This window comes from Podarcis pityusensis, assembly GCF_964106645.2.
Source record: "Podarcis pityusensis genome assembly, chromosome: 3".
In the NCBI taxonomy this organism is placed as follows: Eukaryota; Metazoa; Chordata; class Lepidosauria; order Squamata; family Lacertidae; genus Podarcis; species Podarcis pityusensis.
In genome coordinates, this window is record NC_138026.1 from 4,331,165 (window position 1) to 4,341,747 (window position 10,583).

At 40.1% G+C, this 10,583-nt stretch overlaps 1 protein-coding gene across 3 annotated transcripts in view; it reads right to left on the reverse strand.

The window, feature by feature from the left end:
* PKHD1 (PKHD1 ciliary IPT domain containing fibrocystin/polyductin) overlaps positions 1-10,583 on the reverse strand; it is a 239,609-nt gene that overhangs the window by 51,479 nt on the left and 177,547 nt on the right. For all 3 annotated transcript variants that reach the window (XM_080997326.1, XM_080997327.1, XM_080997328.1), the window contains one exon: positions 10,078-10,235. In XM_080997326.1, coding sequence (XP_080853452.1) covers positions 10,078-10,235 — 158 coding nt within the window. The remainder of the gene's footprint in view (positions 1-10,077; positions 10,236-10,583) is intronic.

Consider the following 10,583-nt stretch of genomic DNA (forward strand, 5'->3'; position numbering starts at 1 on the left):
TTAATGAATGCCAAAATAAGCACTTGAGGGAAATTGCAAACAACTGGACAGCCATCCAATTATTTTAACAAGTACTCTAAACTTTTCTTATTGAATTTAATATTTATTCGGTAGCTTTCTCCTTTGATCTAAGAAGATTGTTATTTTATTGCAATTGTTACAGACTTTTTCTCTATTAACTCATCTTTCTGAAATGCACCATAACTTGTGCAACCCCTGAGGGGAGATATTAGTTATAAAATGCTTCTTAAAGAATAAGAAATGATAGCTCCATAAACAGACAATGTTGCCTTCCATTTTACTTTATTCTAACAGGTGTCTTCTTTATGCAATATGCTGTGTGAAAAGCAAGTCAAACAGGGAGTGTGATGAGTAAACCAATTTATCTCATTTGCTATGTTGCAATACCATTCCATACATAGTTACAGTGGCAACAGTTCAGTACTACATTCGTAAACACCTTTACTTGAAATGGTCTCAGGTCTTTTAACGGTACTTAACTTCCACCTGGAACTTTGTAGATAATTAAAACTGGGGTCAGTTCTTGCTGCATTAAAACAGTGTTTTAAGCAGTAGTATTGATTTCAAAAGCAATCCAAACATATAAATTTAAAGTCTCTGTGACCCTTGCACCACTGTAATCTCACTGACTTTCAGGGGTTACCTGACAGTAAACTGTCTGGAGGACATTTCTGAAGCGTAAGTCAAACTAGACATGGCATTAACCTCACCTTTGAATCCCCTGCTTGAGATTTTGATTTTAATAAAATCAAAAGGAGCTCCAGAGGCCCCTGATCCAGATGAGGAGTGTGGCATGGTGAAAAGGACAAGACTGAACTCTGTCCACTGTCTTCCTGACACTCCTATTTGTCCTTCAAAGCTACAGCCCCTTCCTCTCATTAGAACAACATAAATATTGCGTCCATGTGTCATGGTATGCATATTTGCATCTGTCCACCATTCATGATTAATCCCAATTTTTCTATAGTCAGATATACAAATGCTGAACATATACATGTTAAAGTTGGCCCCTGAAAACCATGCCTTCACTGCATAGCTGACGGTCTTCTATAATACAAAACTCCTCTCATCACACTATTATTAAATCGTTTTGAGCCATATCAAGATCTAATTACTGACTTGACACTTTCCCCATTTTGTTAGTGGGCTTAATTTTAGAGAAACCACCATAAGAAGAGTAGGACAATTCAAGAACAGAACAGACTTGAAATGAATTAGATCACCTTAATTACTTTCACAGTTTTATTGCTTAATTGATGGTTTTATTAAACACTGGCCAATTAACCTGTCAGAAACAGAGCTTAAATTGTAGACTGGAAGAAGAAGAAGAAGAAGAAGAAGAAGAAGAAGAAGAAGAAGAAGAAGAGGAGGAGGAGGAGGAGAAGGAGATAGCTGTCAGAGAAATATTACAACTTGCCTTTACCAAGCAACACATGAGGGACCTTTCAAAATGAAGTGGTCAAATCTGGGAGGGAAATGGGACAGAGGCAAGGGTGGGGGAAGACATTGAAAAAGTATCCCATAAGAGGGCACTTCCAGCTAAACGCATATGCGAAAGAAGATTGTATTGTATTTGAGCAATGGGTTAAGATAACATATTTTCTTTACAGGTAGGTAGCCGTGTTGGTCGTCGTAGTCGAAACAAAATATTTTTTCCCCTTCCAGTAGCACCTTAGAGACCAACTAAGTTTGTTACTGGTGTGAGCTTTTGTGTGCATGCACACTTCTTTTGTGTGCATGCCTGGTGGAACGCTCTGTCTCATGAGACCAGGGCCCTGCAGGATCTGATTTCTTTCCGCAGGGCCTGTAAGACAGAGTTGTTCCATCTGGCCTTTGGCTTAGAATCAGTTTGATTCCCTCCCCCTCTTTCTTTTTCCTTTCTCCTCCTGTGAATAGGCTACATCCTAATGTTTTAATGTTGTATTTTAATCTTTTTTAAATTGTATTTTAATCAACTTGTTTTTATTATTGGTTGTTAGCCACCCTGAGCCCGGTCTTGGCTGGGGAGGGCAGGGTATAAATAAATATTATTATTATTATTATTATTATTATTATTATTATTATTATTATACATGGTACAAGATGGCAACCTAGTCTTTGGTTTAGGGCTGTCATTGGAGAAAACAAAATTCTTGTGCCATTAACAGCTTTATCTCTACTGTACAATCAGGACCAGAAAAGCATAGATGATTTCACATGGTAAAATCATGAAGTCATCAAGCGTGGGGAGCAGCAATGACTGCACCCTCCCTAATTTTGTGTTATGCCATGCCCCTCACCACAGCTGAAGTGCATTATGCCACGTCCTCATTGCAGACATCTTGTGAATGATGCCCACAGTGCTCTCAAAATTCAAAATGTGCCCGCTGGTCCAAAAAGGTTGATAAACTCTGGCTTAAATCTCTATCTTGTGATAAAATACACATTTAAATACAACTTTTCATGCAGAGTTTATACAGTGGTACCTCGCAAGACGAATGCCTTGCAAGACAAAAAACTTGCTAGACGAAAGGGTTTTTTGAGCTGCTTCGCAAGACGATTTTCCCTATGGGCTTGCTTCGCAAGACGGAAACGTCTTGCAAGTTTGTTTCCTTTTTCTTAACACCGTTAATACAGTTGCGACTTGACTTCGAGGAGCAACTCATAGAACGTGGTGTGGTAGCCTTTTTTGAGGTTTTTAAAGACTTTGGTGATTTTTGAAGCTTTTCCAAAACTTTCCCGACACCGTGCTTCGCAAGACGAAAAAAATCGCAAGACGACAAAACTCGCGGAACGAATTAATTTCGTCTTGCGAGGCACCACTGTATTTAAAAACACAGATTAACATGGGAACAGGATGGAATGGACCTATGACACTGTGTGAGTGTGCTTCAGTCCTACTATATGTCTGCACTGTAACTCATAGTCTATGCCTTGAACCTCATTCTCTTATCTCCCCCGCCCCTTCCCTCAATATCCTTTTCCACTGTATGTGCAGGATGCAAAAAGCTTATCTGAAACATCCCATCTTTCTGAGGAACCTGGCTTCCTCAATTTCCTGTTTTCAGAACAGCTGGCTGCAAGGGATGGACTTGGGGACATTTCTGAGGAATAGCTGTCTACCTCAGTTGGAAGCTTTTCTGATTAGTCAGGCTCCTTGATTTGGAAACATAAGGATTTATAATAAAAAGGACACAGTGAAAACAGAGGGAATGAAAAGAAAACAAACCAATAAAGAACCTATCCTATCATAACATTTGAAATTCTGGTATTTGCTGGTCTTGGAATAGGTTCAAGATAAATGAAGGAAATGTGTATTTCATTAAAGGCTAATATTTGGAAGACAACAGAGAAAACAATAATGAAAGACTTCCAAATGCAGATATACAAGGGAACTGCGCACAAAAGCTTCCTTCTCCCCCTTTCTCCCACAGTCTTGGTGTTACCCTTATGAGACGTTCATCACAGAAAAGGATACTTTCTCAAGCCATTAGTACCATTCGCCTGTAGCAATTTTTTTCACAAATAGCTCCATGTTCTACAGTCCTTGCTGTAATGCTTGGCCTGTGCTAGACGTCTCTGAACAATGCTAGCCACCACTGCTTTCAATGCCAGAGCACAGGGTGCTTCACATCAGACAGGCACAGAGGAGCAAACTCTATCCTTTACACTAAAAGGACCATAAACGGTAATAGCTACCTCCATCAGAAGCCTAAGTGTAACATCATGGGGTTCCTCCAAAGAAGTTTAAGCCACAGCTCCACTCAAACCCATGTTAATAATTCAAATGATAATGTCTGTAAGTTTTCCCAAATTAGCAGTACTTGTGGGGGTTCCTCACTCCACATCTTGCCTACTTGGCTGCTGTTTCCTCTTCCCTGCTATCTTCCACAAGTTTCAGAAAGGAATGGTAAGGATTTACTGTCACTCCCTTCCACTTGTTTTGCTTTGTATCTGCCAGGTTCAGAAGCATCGCCACCAAGCTGTCTGTCAGGCTCCCATCCTTGGTGTGCACACATGTATGCACCGCGGGCACCATGAAAGCGTGCTCTGCTGCTACATTTGTGTGTGTGATATAGAAATACATGGACAGGGATTTTTTGTTCCAATGTGCATTGCTTTGTACTTACATGCAAGCTCAACAGTGGCTTTTATATGTTCTCAGATTTCTTATCAAAGTCTTGTTGACACATCCTGATGGCAGGGAAAGAGGAAAGCCTTAACCTTGTTCTAAAATATCATTTTCATCAAGTATTTAAATGCTGGACATATGGAACCTCCTGGAAAATGGTTTGCTGGCTAAGTATGGAGAGAGGACTTCAGAACAGAGCTTCAGCACAACAGCTAAAGGTAGACTTCACTCAATTAACAGTACACTTACTCTGCACAGTTCTATTGATGCTGATATTGAAGTAATCATGAAATTAGACTGCACAAAAAATAACATAATTTTCAGTTCTAAGCAGCCTTTCCATAGCTTCATGGATCAGACTAGCTAAAGAGGGAAAACAGCACCCTAGAAAGTAAAATGATCATTGCACAGCCCTTTCTCAGGCTTCAAACATATACTTGCTTACTGGGCTTGTGTGCATTTTAATTACTAAGAAACTTACCCGCTACATGTAACAGCCTGCAGGCAGTTCCAAGTTCTTTGTACCTTTTATGAACTCATTTCTTTTATAAAGAGATTTGGGTCATGATTTTTGCTGACATTTTTTTCCATGCTATGTTTCTCTAAAATCTCACGACAAGAACAATAAAACCGATTTCCCTTTCTTTATCCTTGCACTTTATTTTCTAGCCTCCAGCTTATTGTGGTCAGTAGTGATTAGCTGAGAGAGAGAATAAAACCCCAGTCACAAGCTGTTGATTCGATTCAGAGTATATTATTTAAGGCTTAAATTGATATCTATCTTTGGGTTCCTTTTGGCAACACCCATATAAAACAAAACAAAAAAAAGTTTCACTGACTTTATGCAATGCGAGGACTGGCAACCAAATTCTCATAAATGAGAAATTCACATCTCTGTATCCCAAGGACATAAGGAGCGCACCATAGAACAAGAGATGCAAGTGACTTGACCTTTGTAGGATAAGCCACATTCATGTGAAGGGACAAGAAAGCCTCACTCGCAATAATACATCTTCAATCAGATCCCACAAAACAGCATCTGTGGCCAGAGTCAGCGTTATCTTTCTTCCATTTGAAGTTCTTGCCTAGGGTATATATTCATGCCTAGAAAACATGGTGTCTTCCCAGCAGTTTGGTGCCATTCTGGAGAAGGGTGAATATGGGACATAAAAATTATACATATGGGATGAGAGGAAAACCTACTTCACTATCAGGTGAGGATCATAGCTTCAGAAATATCTCTCTCTCTCTCTCTCGCTCTCTCTCTCTCTCTCAGGATGCTTTACAACTTTTTTTAAAAAATCAAAACTTAAAGTAGCATAAAATAACCAATGCAGGAAAGAGTCAGTTGAGAAAACCAGATTAGCTGTATAAAAACATTGTGTGGAATGTTTTAAGGCAAGGATTTCTGCTTGTACAACAAAACAATATCACCCTCCCTCCATGCAATCCCTAAATCTGTTCTAGGGGTTCCCCAACCCTCAGATTTGGGGAAGGTGCAGGGCACATCCAAGGAGAGGGGGAAATCCCATTACACAAGTGGACATTGTTGCACTGATGTGACTCAGCAGTAGAATACTACCAAATACCTGCCTCACATGGCAAAAGCCTGGCAAAAGGCAGCAATGGAGGGGACCAACCATACTTCACAGGACAAGTGCTCCAGAATCTAGGTGTGGCCCCTTAGAAGCCTCTCTCTCTTTTCCCATGCAACAGTTCTTCTGTGGTGGATAGGACACAGAGAAGTAAATCATAGAATTGCTGAGTTCGAAAGGTCCCAAGGACCACCTAGTCCAACTGCCTGCAATGCAGGAATCACAGCTAAAGAATCCCTGACAGATGGCCACCCAACCTCTGCTTAAGAACCTCCATGGAATGAAGGTCCACCACTTTCCAAGGGAGTCTGTTCCACTGTCAAAAAGCTCTTACTGTCAGAAAGTTCTTCCTAATCAGGATCTCCATTCTTCTAATTTGAATCCATTGGCTCAGGTTATAGTCCTGCTCCCTGGAGACGCAGAAAACAAGCTTGCTCCATCACCCACACGACAGCTCTTCAGATATTTAAAGACAGCTTATCTTTTCTTATAAAAATATTTATATCCTTCTGTATCCTTGAAATGTATCATAGCTGTTTACAACAATATAAAACCATAAACCCATACAGTAAAATCATCATCTTTATCAATCATCTTTAGATGCCTCACACTTCCTTCCCTGCTGGAATAGTTTGTGATTGCACCTTCAGGCATCTTCCTGATCCTGGGGGATCGGCTGGCTATGCAGGTGGGTGTGGCTCCTATCAATCCTACAGCCAAGCTATTTAGGACTTTAAACATCACCACCAAATCCAGAAACAAATTGGCAGCCAATGCAGCAGTTTCAGGAGAGGAGAAACATGATATTGCAGCTTCATTCTAAACCAACTGAAGTTTCTGAAGGCTCTTCGAAGACAGACTCATGGAGAGGACATTGTAACAATCCAACCTGGGCATAACTAAGATCTGTGTTGCCATAGCCAGGTCTGACTGCCCCAGAAAGGAATGCAGCTGGCCCCTCAGCCTAAAATGGATAAAGGTACTCCTGGCCACAGCTGCCCCCAGTGTACACATTCAGGTGTAAAGCCCACCCCAAGAGCATATCACTATTATCACCATCACAATCATATCAACATCTTCCCACTAATTGCCTCTTAATATATATTCATTAATACTGTATATAAATTAATACTGAGCCGTAGCGTGTAGCAAATCCTGACTGGTTCAAGTGAGGTAAAACTGCAGTGTACACACATCTCCGTTAATATGGGTTTTTTGAGCTTGTTTTATATGCATGTCATTTTTCCTAGGGTAAAACATGACAGTCTTAGAGGAACAGAGGCTACAGCAAAGAAAAGGACATTTGTGATAAAGAAAGAAAACCCAAGATCTGTGTGCTTGCGATTGCCTCTCTTTCATACGGAATTAATGGTGGTTTAATGGGGTATGAAAGAATGTTTTACTGGAAACAATGAGGAACAATTGTCTAGCTCACGTTTCATTTCACAGGTCATTATTGCATTAAGAAGTAAATCGACCAAGTCCGGTAAATAACAGTCTGTGTATTGCTGAAAGCTTCAAACCAAACAATCTTAGCTCTCTTCAACTAATATCTGTCATTTTTAACCCTTGCAGAGATCCGCTGCAGGCTAAACAATTACTGTCTTCACCCACCTCTGGCAGGTAAGCATTATTCATTTTACTCCTCATCCCCCTTCTCCAGCAAACCCTACAAGGCTACGGCTTTTGCATTGTTGCTTTGTTTATTAGCCAGCCTAGCCAACTGTGTGTCTGGTGGCCTTGAAAAACAACACACATTTCAGTGAGCGCTTCAGGCATCTTTAAACAGGCTGCTTCCTCTGCAAAATTAATTGTTGCAAAACACAGCACTTATGTGTAAAGCACTGCACACTAACACTCAGCAGTTTGCTTGGGTTACAGATATGCCTGGGAAATTTAGGGGAAATGCAATTCTTCTTTAAACCTGCACACAAGTGCTATCAGCAAGGACACTGCAATACCCATTAACCCGCAAAAAGGCCTCTGCTTTAGCTTACTAATTCTAAACTGAGAATCATAAACCATAGCTTTCTTGTGGTTTGTCTCTCACTTTGTAAGAAACATGTTTTTACAAGATATTCCTTTGGCGATGGTTTCAAAAGTGTTCACCAAATGCAAAAGTGCTTGCTAAATCTTTAGGTCACCATTGGTTCCATTTGTCATAGATTATGAACTGGACTATGTACAGCAGATGAGTCCTTGTAATTTCAATTTGCCTTAAAAGAGAGGTCTAAATTTTAGATATTGTTTCTGTAGAACTAGATGTCCACGTACCCACTTTTGCCTCCCTCCTCCACTCTGTTTCCACAATTCTTAAGCTACCAGTGCTGAATCAAAGCTAGAGCAATGGTAGCAGGGAAAGGGAAGGAACCCCGTACTCTAAGCAGATATAGAAAACAGATCCCAATGCTGGGAGAGATGGGACTATTGCTCAGAGTGGCTATCACAAAAGGAAATTCACTTTTGAATAAAAACAGGTAATAAAATCAATGCCCAATATATGAGCTGGATACATGAAAATATCTAGCTGGATACATTAAAATAATCAAAAGGAAGATCTATTATTATTATTTATTAAATTTGTATTCCACCCTTCATTTGTAGTTCTCAGGGCAGTTTACAGCATAAAATTACAATATAAAACCCACAAAGTTACGAAGTAAAAATAATGACAATGACAAACCAATAATCCCCCATCCTACAACACATTTGAACTGCCTGATTGGGAAAATACTAGTCCATAGCAACAACACTGAGTTTTCAAAGATGAAAACTTTTGGCCTCACTGTAAGTTAAAAAGATCAAGAAAACAGAAGAACTAACAAAGGGGGTGTAAATGTCCTTTGCATTTAGGGCACTCAAGGTAGGAAGTTGCGATGTGTGTCCATGATCTGGACACACACACACACACAAATAAACATTAAGGGTCGATGGAAATGATTGGACAATATATTTAAAAAAGATACAGGCAGAATTTACAGGTCAATTTAGAATTTCCAGGTAGGGAACACAAACCCAACCTCTTTAATTTTTACCTTTTCTCCAATGACAATAGTAATAGATTCATCCCCAAAGCAAGCTAAGGGGCACCTGCCTATCACTTTCTTGTGATATCACTTATAAAGTAAGTCCTGTGGAAAAACTTCCTGTCATACAGGCTGTGGTTCCCTGACATTTGTAAACTACTGCCCACCAAACAATCTTTATTGCAATGCATTTGCATGACCACACAGAATAATTAACCTGGTTTTAAACGGCAATTTGGTGTGGCAATGACCACTGTGGCTCTGACACTGGTTTGTGATTCATAATCAGGTCACAGAAGGCAGTGGGGAGAAGTGTGTCTGTACCAACATTGCGAATTAATCAGCCCTCTAAGCAGCCAGAGACACGGATCCTTAGAGAAATGCCTTTTACCGGGTAAGACATTAGACATTTTGTTTAAAGATTAGACATTTTGTTTAAAGATTAAAGTTCTCTTTGTGCTTAATCAATTTCTAGGGCAGGATGGAAAATGGGATTAATTACCGTCCCTTGCATCGAGCTCCCATACTGCAGAAGTCATAAACGATGCAACTTTTCTGTTAAAATGGCTGCCATCAGCAGCAGCATGCTCAAGAGATGCTAATTGTAATTAAAGAGTTTATTTGGAATCACAGAAGAGAGTCTTAATCAGGACGAGAACAGAGCCTCACTGCATGCACTTGCAGCACACGGCTGTGTAACAGAATGGTTCTTTTTAAACAGGCAGTTTGGTTTAAAAGGTTTGAGCAGGGTGTTATGCCGGGGGGCCTAGCATTTTCTCCTCTGTGGGATTCAAGCGAAATCTTATTAGGTCAATTGTTTAGAAAGCATCTCACATTAGGGATTTCAAAGCACTTGTGAAAAGTGAATAAAATTACCCTGCTCTGCTGAAGAATAAACATGGACTACGCTGCCATTAATGCACACAAAGGTTATGCTGAATTAATTTACTTGCCCTGAAACAAGGGCAGACAAGACACACACAACTGGAAGTCGTGGTACCTCTAAGAACATGACTCTAAATCAGGCTTCCTCAGCCTCGGCCCTCCAGATGTTTTTGGCCTACAACTCCCATGATCCCTAGCTAGCAGAACCAGTGGTCAGGGATGATGGGAATTGTAGTCTCAAAACATCTGGAAGGCCGAGGTTGAGGAAGCCTGGTCAAAATCCTTTTATTGTCATGCAGCTATCTTTCTTATACCAGCACAAAATATAAGTTCAGAAGCAGTCGCCTTCAGACGGCCAAAGTGGGACTAGACTGCCTTATGTCTCTTGAGACTTACCAGACTTCTCAGCCTTACTGTGTGGTTCTTGCACGCAACTTACCAGCATCCAAACATGGTTGTTCTGTTTCAAACTCTGATTTGGGGAAGACAGACACAGGTGGATTCAGTCTCAAGGCACTTCCATCCAAATCTTTGAAAAGAGCTTTTCCTGAGCTCCCACAGGTCACAGCAACACATGATTCATTTGATTCATTTTCTCTGACAAACAAAACAAACAAATATCATAGTTGAGAGAAAACCACCCTGAACTCAACTCAGAGAATTTCCCCATTATCGACAGGCACATTATTTAAACAGCGGGTAGCATGAAAGTGATAGAAACAGACAAAAATTCTTCTATACAAATGGATGCTACTGCTTCACCAGTTGTTTAAGTTTTTGTGTTTGTCTTCTGCCTATGTGTGAACCTGAAGCTCAGCAATATTTCTAGCTAATAACACGAAAGTTTCAAGAGCTCAGATTTGAAAAAGATGTATTAAATGAAGTATGAATCTAGAATCATGCAGAGATAACACATCATTTCATATATATTCACATATATTTTTA